At 35.3% G+C, this 12,709-nt stretch overlaps 1 protein-coding gene across 1 annotated transcript in view; it reads left to right on the top strand.

Annotated features, from left to right (window-relative positions):
• The window catches only part of LOC110466757 (CKLF-like MARVEL transmembrane domain-containing protein 7), a 29,583-nt gene that overhangs the window by 9,593 nt on the left and 7,281 nt on the right, over nt 1–12,709 (top strand). Inside the window, exon 2 of the mRNA XM_021523483.1 lies at nt 5,264–5,447. Coding sequence (XP_021379158.1) covers nt 5,295–5,447 — 153 coding nt within the window. The 5' untranslated portion in view covers nt 5,264–5,294. The remainder of the gene's footprint in view (nt 1–5,263; nt 5,448–12,709) is intronic.

Genomic DNA, 12,709 nt, shown 5'->3' with positions numbered 1-12,709 from the left:
TATTCTCTCTACAGTTGTCCTTGCAACTATAATTGTTATATACAACTATTGTAGTGACATTAGTATAGTAATATACTTATAGTACAATGATAGGTTAAAGAAACGATTCCCCTCGCCCTATATGTATACATTAATGATCAGTCTACAGATCACAGTAACTCCTGTCTATACACATTTACAGTATACAAATTCAAGGCTACTAATATAGAACGGCCAAGAGGCTAATATGCGTGAATGCTATCTCATGATCAACCAGGGCTGGAATTACATATATGTAGAGTGAAATACATTACCCATTCAAATTCCTATTTATTATAGTGTGAACACCAGCCTCAGTGTATTATAAGCATGTCACGAACCATTTACAGTAAAACACTTGTTATTAGGTTGCATTGACCTTTAGCTAGCAAGAGAAGAAAAGTTTTATAATAATAGATGTCAAATCTCTTTTTTAAAGTAAACAGTAAATATCTCTACAATTTTAACCTACATATTGTAGCTACAAGCTAAGACTGTTGGTCTATAACTAACCATAGCCACTTTAACTTGTCAAAAGTTAATGTTTGTCTTTTACTCTTTCATTCGTTTTGGCCCTGATATAATGACCTCTTTGTGTTCATGGGCCGTTAAGAATAATTTGGTAACTACAGTGTTATATATATACAAACACAGTAGTAATAATAATAATTGTAATAATTTGAGGTTCTTATATACCGCTTCATCACAACCTAGTTCGTAGGTCATCTCAAAGCGGTTCACACATTATTATCTGTGGTAATTATAGGGCCTTTGCATCCAGTCAATATCTTTCTCAACTTTCTGGGGAGCATATATGCATACAGCTGGTGCTTTTTCATCAGAAATACAGTATTATAGTGGATTAAACATACAGGATGTCAGAATACTCAGGGTTTGGATTAGACAGAGTTACTTTATAAACAATATGTACATTAATGTACATTAAGTCTTTTAGTCTTAAATGTGAATTTTTATGTTACATAGATGTACATGTTTAACGTTCAGTTCAATTATTGTTAATTGAATATGTAACATGTGTTATACACATTGAAAGTAAATACCTGTGTAGAATGTAAAGCTATATCGGTACGGTTGGCAGAATACATGTGTATGTGCGATGTGTATGTATATGTATGTCTGAGGAGGAGGAGGGGGGAGGTTGAGCGAGTCGGTAAGCATAAATATGTAAATATAGTGAGGTTGTGATCTCATCTGAGAGATTATGGCTGACAGCTCCCTTTAATCCCCATGGCTGACACCTCCCTATAATCCCCATGGCTGACAGCTCCAGGATGTAGCATTGTTATTGTATACACAGTATAAGCTTTACCCTAAACCACATCTCCTCACCTGTGTGGGAGGGCTGACATAGCTATTTGTCGGGCAATTCCAAGGAAACCTGTGCCGGCTGCACTATCTCCCCAGTAGTCTTGTTGTCCATCAGAGTATTGCTTGTCAACATTGCATGTATTGTTTGTAAGTACTGCATGAAATTCCAACTTTGCTAGCTGATTTTACACTAACTGTGTTATAATGTTCACAAACTATAGATAGATTAACACATTAACAATACATATAAATGTAATGCAGACACTTCATGAATTCAAATGTACACACCAAAACAGCTATATGTACAACAATGATGTCAGGCAGTGTCATTGTTATATGTATATTAAAGTACAATGTCCATATATGGAGATTCTCTATTCAGTAAAAAACAATACAAAAGAACAATAACATCCCATGAAGTATATAGGGGTGGAATATTAACCACTGGTCTGTGGCCAGTGGTTTTCTTAGCGGACCAGTAGGTTTTTCATCAAGCTATCCCGACGGGCCGGAAGATATTTTGTAAATTTATCTAAAACTTCAGCAGATTTTAAAAGATTATTATAAGCCCAGAATGCTTCACAGAGCTTTTAGATTTCAAACCTTCTGGGACACGCCCCCACTCTACTCCGGCCCTAATTTAGATTATTTTATTCTAGAAAATTTATCGATATACTGCTGACCTCCCTCCATCTAACGTCATATATTAAGATTTTTTTTGAACAGTGTCATAATATTTATCCAATGTTGTGACTTGATATATATCTAGATCACATTGTACAGATGGTTGTTGCTATGGGCTATTATAAGCTAGATGATATCTGCTTTTGACAGAGATAGCACACCTTAATATATAGTACAGAAATGAATAGAGTGGGATCAGGTTATATTATGCAGGTTATAGACATGAAAGCTCAAAGTCCACTCTTGATCTGCTCGAGAGACTGCAACCCTATCAAATGCAAGCAATATATCCTTTCTTTCAAAGTGACCACCAGGCATGTACCTGCCTATGTGCATGTTATTCAAGTGAATCCACCAAATTTTCAAACAGAAAAGTAGCTATAGGTGGACAAGGAGATGCAGGCTACCAAGCGGGCCCCTGCCCTGAACCCACCCCTACAAGTAGATGAATCCACTCCAAACAAGGTGCTAGCTACATATATACCTTCCTGACATTTTTTGAGTCTTCAATTAGTTGGTCTCTAAATACAGATGGGGCTGTATAGTTGTACACTAATATAATGTATTTGGTTATTTGATACATTAGAGTTTCCAATGCTCAGGCCAGTCCATCATCAAGTGAAAGATCCTTTGCCAGATGTTTTGGCCCTTTTCTATGGTGACCTCCGGACGTGTGCTGTTCTGTTGGTCATGCCCTGCCCTGTTAATTGTGGTCAGCTGTCACTACTGCTAACATGTCTGTTGCCTCCTCCAGATCCTGCAGCATGTTTTGCACTTTTGCTGGTGACCATCTGACACCTCCTCCGGCTTTCTTCATCATTCAGCGTGATGCCTGCACATGATTGGTGCTCCAATCTGCATTTGTTTTTCGCTCCTACCATTGGGTGACGCCCGGCAAAACAAAGCTTCTCCACATTGATTGACCAGAGAAAATCTTGTATCCAATATCTCTACTGGTAGACACCATGCCTTCCAACCTTGCTGATGGCAGTCTTCCACCAGCTACTGGTACTTCTTTCTCTTTCTCCCTTGCACCTCATCTCTTCTATCCTTGACTCCCATGGCACCATCAGGAATTGCTTAAGCTTAGAGATTCAGTACCTCAGCATCCAGTACCTCAGCATCATATGTGGGCAGATTACCAGTGATTTAAAAGCAACCCTTTCTCAGATGAATGTCTGCCATGATTTTCCAGTACTTTGCTGTAACCAGACATATTCCACCTCACTCCATGCCACTCTAGCTGCCCTTCAATACCTGTCTTCACAAAGTTAACAGAGTTTAGTCCTTTCGTGACTGATCTTAATCCTGGCATTTGTATAAGATATTAATTGCTTAAGTGATGTTTTATGTTTATAAATGTGATATGAAAGTACATGTATTTAAGTATTATTTGTTCATATTTTATGTTGTATTAAAATTTAGAAATACCGTTGTACCATTTACACAGATAGTAAGGCACATGTACTTGAAAGCTTCCTTTCATACAGAGATTTACAGTTAATACTTGAACAGCTTCCTTTAGCTTTGATACAGGGTTCTGGTACTTGAACAATTTTATTTGATACAAGGCACACACATACTTGAACGGCTTTCTTTATACTTTATGTTGACAATATATAACCATGCCTGGGCACAGATACACTAAAATCAGGTTACAGATCTAGAGGGTAGTTCTAGGTAACATAGCAACAAACATGAAGACAGGTTCTACATTTTATGGTCCTGGCATCTACTTATATTGTACCAAGTCTCCCTGGTTCGAGGGAGCTCGTAATGGCAATAATTCACCTTTAATATCATAAATGTGAACTTTCACCATAAAATTAATTGTGATTCATTCGGCTGGATTCTAGGCAAATTACTGACTGCTTTTCTTTACATTTTCATTGGCTGAGAAAAATGGACATGTTTTGTTTAGGAATTAATGGATCAGGCTAAGTGGTTGACACTCTGGCCATTGCCTTCCGTGCAGACTACTAGGGTTCAGCACCTGAAGGAGTTAGCATAGCATAGATTTTCAGAATCAACTACAATAGCCCAATACAGGTGGTGTATACATTGTCTAGGGTGGGAACCCCCGGTGCTAGTCTGTGTTGCAACATTCAAGTGAGTGGCTCTGCTTCTAAAGCAAAACGATACAATTAAAAGCCTCAAACACTCGCACAGGCATGCACAGTTGCAAGGAGGTAGTAGCCAGGTGGCATATGACCAAAAGTTAGTGCCTGCAGATAATGCATCTTCTGCAAATTTTTTGTATTGACTGTATTAATTATAAGAATTGTATATCAGTAGGTATGTAATAATACTATCATCTGTCAGGAAACTTACTCTTACTTATTAAACTTGATGACATGAATCTCTTGTTGATAAGATGACAATATTGATCAATTAGGGATTTAGAAGAACAAATGGAGAAAAGAAGAAAATATAAAACCATTAAAGTGATTTAAAGTTTTGTCATTTTGCAGCTTCAAACATTTTTCCACTTTCAGAAATTTCACATACCAATGTACATGTATGCAACACTAGGAGTTTAACAATTTTCAAGGTCAAGATCAAGGTCACTTAATAAAAATAGAATGAGATATATTGTCAAATATACCTTGCTTGTATAGCTTCATCCGACTAATAATTGTTCGATTCAGTGGTAAATGGTACATTTAGGATATTGTGACATCAGATATTCTCGTTTAGCCAAAATTTTGTGGTTTCCCGACAAAACACCATTTCATGGGTACATGAATTCATGGATTAAGAATGCCCTCTCAAGCAGAGAATTGCTTTATATCAAACTTGTAATAACTCTACAGACCTTTATCAATATATGAATGAAGATTTCCTATGAAATCAATGAAATTTAAAAAAGCACACAAATATTAGTGATTTCACAGCATGAGACATAAGCATGGATAATGCCATATTACTCGGATCAGGAAAGATAATTCATGGTTCACTAGCATGTCAGTTTTCTAGTTATCAGTCGTAAACACTGACATTTCTTTGAATTATATACATTTATTTATTGTAATGGTCTAGAAATCCAATATACAAAGATAGATATTAAGTCAAGTATGGGATCTGTTGTTATTACAATTGTATATCACTATCTGATACCTATGAGTTTGAGGTCCCTTACAACTCTGTAATGAAATTGGTCTGTGGTAGGTTTATATCATCGAAATTCTGATTTAGAGTAAATATATATCAGTGATTGTTGTCTTATTTACAGATCTAGATCAGCTAAATAGCGACGGTTCAGTATGACAGACTACAACGCTCCAGCACCTGGTCAGTATAATGTGACCACCGAGACCACAACAAGCGCAAGTGTTGGACCTGCAGAACAACCTTCCATCGGACTGGATAGGGAATGGGTAAAGAGCTTGCCATCCTACCTCAAGATCGCAGAAATGGTGAGTAACTTGTATGGGCCAGTTGTTGTAAGTCCTGTGCAATAATACAGTTTGATGTATCAGTTACTGTAAGCCCTGCATGATTCTACAATGTATCAGTTACTGTAAGCCCTGTGTAATTATACAATGTATCAGTTACTGTAAGCCCTGTGTGATTATACACTGTATCAGTTACTGTAAGCCCTGTGTGATTATACAATGTATCAGTTACTATAAACCCTGTGTGATTATACAATGTATCAGTTACTATTACCCCTGTGTGATTATACAATGTATCAGTTACTATAAGCCCTGTGTGATTATACAATGTATCAGTTACTGTAAGCCCTGTGTAATTATACAATGTATCAGTTACTGTAAGCCCTGCATGATCATACAATCTATCAGTTACTGTTAACCCTGTGTGATTATACAATATATCAGTTACTGTTAACCCTGTGTGATTATACAATGTATCAGTTACTATTAACCCTGTGTGATTATACAATGTATCAGTTACTATTAACCCTGTGTGATTATACAATGTATCAGTTACTGTAAGCTCTCTGTGATTATACAATGTATCAGTTACTGTAAGCTCTCTGTGATTATACAACGTATCAGTTACTGTAAGCCCTGCATGATCATACAATCTATCAGTTACTGTTAACCCTGTGAGATTATACAATGTATCAGTTACTGTAAGCCCTGTGAGATTATACAATGTATCAGTTACTATTAACCCTGTGTGATTATACAATGTATCAGTTACGGTAAGCCCTGTGTGAATATACAGTGTATCAGTTACTGGAAGCCCTGTGTAATTATACAATGTATCAGTTACTGTAAGCCCTGCGTGATTATACAATGTATCAGTTACTGTAAGCTCTCTGTGATTATACAATGTATCAGTTACTGTAAGTCCTGCATGATTATACAATGTATCAGTTACTGTAAGCCCTGCGTGATTATACAATGTATCAGTTACTGTAAGCTCTCTGTGATTATACAATGTATCAGTTACTGTAAGCCCTGCATGATCATACAATCTATCAGTTACTGTTAACCCTGTGTGATTATACAATGTATCAGTTACTGTACGCTCTCTGTGATTATACAATGTATCAGGTACTGTAAGCCCTGCATGATTATACAATGTATCAGTTACTTTTAACCCAGTGTGACTATACAATGTATCAGTTACTGTAAGCCGTGTGTGATTATACAATGTATCAGTTACTGTACGCTCTCTGTGATTATACAATGTATCAGATACTGTAAGCCCTGCATGATTATACAATGTATCAGTTACTTTTAACCCAGTGTGACTATACAATGTATCAGTTACTGTAAGCCCGGCATGATTATACAATGTATCAGTTACTGTAAGCCCTGTGTGATTATACAATGTATCAGTTAATGTAAGCCCTGTGTGATTATACAATGTATCAGTTTCTGTTAACCCTGTGTGCTTATTCGATGTATCAGTTACTGTATTACTGTAAGCCCTGTGTGATTATACAGTGTATCACTTACTGTAAGCCCTGTGTGATTACACAATGTATTAGTTACTGTAAGACCTGTGTGATTATACAATGTATCAGTTACTGTAAGCCCAGAATGATTATACAATGAATCAGTTACTGTAAGCCCTGCGTGATTATACAATGTATCAGTTACTGTAAGCTCTCTGTGATTATACAATATATCAGTTACTGTAAGCCCTGTGTGATTATACAGTGTATCAGCTACTGTAAGCCCTGTGTGATTATACAATGTATCTTCAATGTATCAGTTACTGTATTACTGTAAGCCCTGTGTGATTATACAATGTATCTTCAATGTATCAGTTACTGTATTACTGTAAGCCCTGTATGATTATACAGTGTATCACTTACTGTAAGCCCTGTGTGATTACACAATGTATTAGTTACTGTAAGACCTGTGTGATTATACAATGTATCAGTTACTGTAAGCCCTGCGTGATTATACAATGTATCAGTTACTGTAAGCTCTCTGTGATTATACAATATATCAGTTACTGTAAGCCCTGTGTGATTATACAGTGTATCACTTACTGTAAGCCCTGTGTGATTACACAATGTATTAGTTACTGTAAGACCTGTGTGATTATACAATGTATCAGTTACTGTAAGGCCTGTGTGATTATACAATGTATCAGTTACTGTAAGCTCTCTGTGATTATACAATGTATCAGATACTGTTAACCCTGTGTGATTATACAATGTATCAGTTACTGTAAGCTCTCTGTGATTATACAATGTATCAGTTACTGTAAGCCCTGTGTGATTATACAATGTATCAGTTACTGTAAGCCCAGCATGATTATACAATGAATCAGTTACTGTAAGCCCTGCATGATTATACAATGTATCAGTTACTGTAAGCACTGTGTGATAATACAATGTATCAGTTACTGTAAGCCCTGTGTGATAATACAATGTATCAGTTACTGTAAGCCCTGTGTGCTTATACAGTGTATAAGTTACTGTAAGCCCTGTGTAATTATACAATGTATCAGTTACTGTAAGCTCTGTGTGCTTATTCAATGTATCAGTTACTGTATTACTGTAAGCCCTGTGTGATTATACAGGGTATCAGTTACTGTAAGCCCTGTGTGATTATACAATGTATCAGTTACTGTAAGCCCTGTGTGCTTATACAGTGTATCAGTTACTGTAAGCCCTGTGTAATTATACAATGTATCAGTTACTGTAAGCTCTGTGTGATTCTACAGTTTATCAGTTAATGTAAGCTCTGGGTAATTATACAATGTATCAGTTACTGTAAGCCCTGCATGATTTTACAATGTATCAGTTACTGTAAGCTCTGTGTGATTATACAATCTATCAGTTACTGTTAGCTCTGTGTAATTATACAATCTATCAGTTACTGTAAGCTCTGTGTAATTATACAATGTATCAGTTACTGTAAGCCCTGCATGATTTTACAACGTATCAGTTACTGCAAGCCCTGTGTGATTATACAATGTATCAGTTACTGTAAGCTCTCTGTGATCATACAATGTATTAGTTACTGTAAGCCCTGTGTGATTATGCAGTGTATCAGTTACTTTAAGCTCTGTGTGCTTATTCAATGTATCAGTTACTGTAAGCCCTGTATGATTTTACAACGTATCAGTTACTGTAAGCTCTGTGTAATTATACAGTGTATCAGTTACTGTAAGCCCTGTGTAATTATACAATGTATCAGGTACTGTAAGCTCTCTGTGATTATACAATGTATTAGTTACCTCTGTGATTATACAATGTATCAGTTACTGCAAGCCCTGTGTGATTATACAATGTATCTTCAATGTATCAGTTACTGTATTACTGTAAGCCCTGTGTGATTATACAGTGTATCAGCTACTGTAAGCCCTGTGTGATTATACAATGTATCAGTTACTGTAAGCTCTGTGTGATTATACAATGTATCATTTACTGTTAACCCTGTGTGATTATACAATGTATTAGTTACTGTAAACTCTGTGTGCTTATTCAATGTATCTGTTACTGTAAGCCCTGTGTGATTATACAATGTATCAGTTACTGTAAGCTCTGTGTGCTTATTCAATGTATCAGTTACTGTAAGCCCTGTGTGATAATACAATGTATCAGGTACTGTAAGCCCTGTGTGATTATACAATGTATCAGTTACTGTAAGCTCTCTGTGCTTATTCAATGTATCAGTTACTGTATTACTGTAAGCCCTGTGTGATTATACACTGTATCAGTTACTGTAAGCCCTGTGTGATTATACAGTGTATCAGTTACTGTAAGCCCTGTGTGATTATACAATGTATCAGTTACTATAAGCCCTGTGTGATTATACAATGTATCAGTTACTGTAAGCCCTGTGTGATTATACAATGTATTAGTTACTGTAAGCCCAGTATAAACATCAATCTATATATAACAATCAGTAGAATCACATAATGGTTTAAGTGGGATTAATGGTTTAATGACAGTATTTTATCAATTATGACTATATATAACAAAATTTATAGATTGTTTTGATTAATTAAACAAGTCTTCTTGTGTTGTATATATATTTAAGAACACTATCACGTATAGATTTGTTTTCAGTATTGTTTAACAAAGTGCTTCCTAAAAGAGGTATTTTAGAATCAAGACTAACCAGACACACTTCAAAACTACATTGGACACTGTAAAAGATAACGGATAGCAGTTTCATAATCATCACCACACAGACAAGATGGAGACTCTTTCAAGTGATCTTTGAACATATAATAGTTCAGGTTACTCGCCTCATTTCTCAGTTGACATAAGATTATGTAACCCTTTCTGCTTTCACAATTTTTAAATACATCAGAGATATCATTATTAAAACATATTTCATTATATACCTTGGCCTTAAATTTATTTAGAGTAGGGGAATGTACTGTATCATTTTCAAGTCCATTGAACCTGTTACACATTACTTGGAAGAAGCTCTTAGCATAGCTAGGATTCTGTACGACATAGTGGTGGGTTAAACATTCTTAAATTTCTTAGAGTATACCTATCATTTTCTGGGATATGAATAAGAGGATCGATTATGTCATGGAGGTATGAGGATGATAAATTGTAAGTTATTTTATACATCTGAATTAGCTTATGGTTCATCCTTCAATGAGACAGAGATTCCCAGCCTAGTTTTTTTTTTTTATATATATATAGAGAGTTTGGTGTAATGTACCTTTCCTTAGACCTGTGATAATCCTTGCAGCTTCTAGATGTACAGATTCTAATACATTTTTAAGATTGGCAGAGCAGTTGTCCCAGACAATATCTGCATATTCAAGCATTGGACGGATAAATGTTGTATATATTTTGCATAGTGATTTCCTATCAATCTTATATTTCAGATACCTAATTATATAAGCATGTTTATTCTTTTACTATCCTTTTCATATATGGGGTGAAAGATTTACACATAGAACACTGGCAATACATCTTACACATATACTACATTTTCAAAATCTTCAAGCTGAATTGCCTCATTTAATTTTTTATATTTTGTTGTTGTATCCCTTACTTATTTATCACTCCTACCAATGATATATATTGATACTAAATGGTTCTATACTTTTAACTACTTCATGTAACAGCAGCAGGGTATGAACATAGGGGCATTAATGACTTGCAAAAAAATAAAAATAAAATTGTAGCAATTGTAAGTCCTGTGTAATGATATGTTAGTTACTGTAAGCCCTGTGTAGTAATATGTTAGATACTGTAAGCCACACAGATATAAGTTACTTTAAGTCCTGCGTAATGATATGTTAGATACTGTAATCCACACAGATATAAGTTACTTTAAGTTCTGTGTAATGATATGTTAGATACTGTGAGCCCTATGTAACGATATGTTAGATACTGTAAGCCACGCAGATATAAGTTACTTTAAGTCCTGGGTAATGATATGTTAGATACTGTAAGTATGTGTAATAATATGTTAGTTACTGTAAGCCCTTAGTTACTGTAAGCCCTGTGTAATAATATGCTAGATACTGTAACCCCTGTGTAATGATATGTTAGATAATGTAAGCCCTGTGTAATGATATGTTAAATACTGTAAGCCCTGTGTAATGATATGTTAGATAATGTAAGCCCTGTGTAATGATATGATAGTTACTGTAAGCCCTGTGTAATAATATGGTGTAATGATATGTTAGATACTGTGAGCCCTATGTAACGATATGTTAGATACTGTAAGCCACGCAGATATAAGTTACTTTAAGTCCTGCGTAATGATATGTTAGATACTGTAAGTATGTGTAATAATATGTTAGTTACTATAAGTCCTGTGTAATGATATGTTAGATGCTGTAAGCCCTATGTAATTTACTGTTAACCCTGTGTGATTATACAATGTAGCAGTTACTGTTAACCCTGTGTGATTATACAATGTATCAGTTACTGTAAGCTCTGTTTAATTATACAATGTATCAGTTACTGTAAGCTCTGTTTAATTATACAATGTATCAGTTACTGTAAGCTCTGTTTAATTATACAATGTATCAGTTACTGTAAGCTCTGTTTAATTATACAATGTATCAGTTACTGTTAACCCAGTGTGACTATACAATGTATCAGTTACTGTAAGCTCTGTTTAATTATACAATGTATCAGTTACTGTAAGCTCTGTTTAATTATACAATGTATCAGTTACTGTTAACCCTGTGTGATTATACAATGTAGCAGTTACTGTTAACCCTGTGTGATTATACAATGTATCAGTTTCTGTAAGCCCTGTGTGATTATACAATGTATCAGTTTCTGTAAGCCCTGTGTGATTATACAGTGTATCAGTTACTTTAAGCTCTGTGTGCTTATTCAATGTATCAGTTACTGTAAGCCCTGTGTAATAATATGCTAGATACTGTAACCCCTGTGTAATAATATGTTAGATACTGTAAGCCACGCAGATATAAGTTACTTTAAGTCCTGTGTAAGGATATGTTAGATACTGTAAGCCCTAATACATGATATGTTAGATACTGTAAGCCGCATGTTAGTTACTGTAAGTCCTGTGTAATGATACCTTAGTTACTGTAAGCCCTGTGTAATTATACAATGTATCAGTTACTGTAAGCTCTGTTTAATTATACAATGTATCAGTTACTGTAAGCCCTGTGTGATTATACAGTGTATCAGTTACTGTAAGCCCTGCATGATTATACAATGTATCAGTTACTGTTAACACTGTGTGATTATACAATGTATCAGTTTCTGTAAGCCCTGTGTGATTATACAATGTATCAGTTTCTGTAAGCCCTGTGTGATTATACACTGTATCAGTTACTGTAAGCCCTGTGTGATTATACAATGTATCAGTTACTATAAGCCCTGTGTGATTATACAATGTATCAGTTACTGTAAGCCCTGTGTGATTATACAATGTATCAGTTTCTGTAAGCCCTGTGTGATTATACACTGTATCAGTTACTGTAAGCCCTGCATGATTATACAATGTATCAGTTACTGTAAGCCCTGCATGATTATACAATGTATCAGTTACTATAAGCCCTGTGTGATTATACAATGTATCAGTTTCTGTAAGCCCTGTGTGATTATACAATGTATCAGTTTCTGTAAGCCCTGTGTGATTATACACTGTATCAGTTACTGTAAGCCCTGCATGATTATACAATGTATCAGTTACTGTTAACACTGTGTGATTATACAATGTATCAGTTACTGTTAACCCAGTGTGACTATACAATGTATCAGTTACTGTAAGCCCTGTGTGATTAT

This window comes from Mizuhopecten yessoensis, unplaced genomic scaffold (assembly GCF_002113885.1).
Source record: "Mizuhopecten yessoensis strain PY_sf001 unplaced genomic scaffold, ASM211388v2 scaffold11145, whole genome shotgun sequence".
Lineage (NCBI taxonomy): Eukaryota > Metazoa > Mollusca > Bivalvia > Pectinida > Pectinidae > Mizuhopecten > Mizuhopecten yessoensis.
Note: the sequence above shows the minus strand (reverse complement) of the source record. Positions and strands in the feature narration are given on the sequence as shown.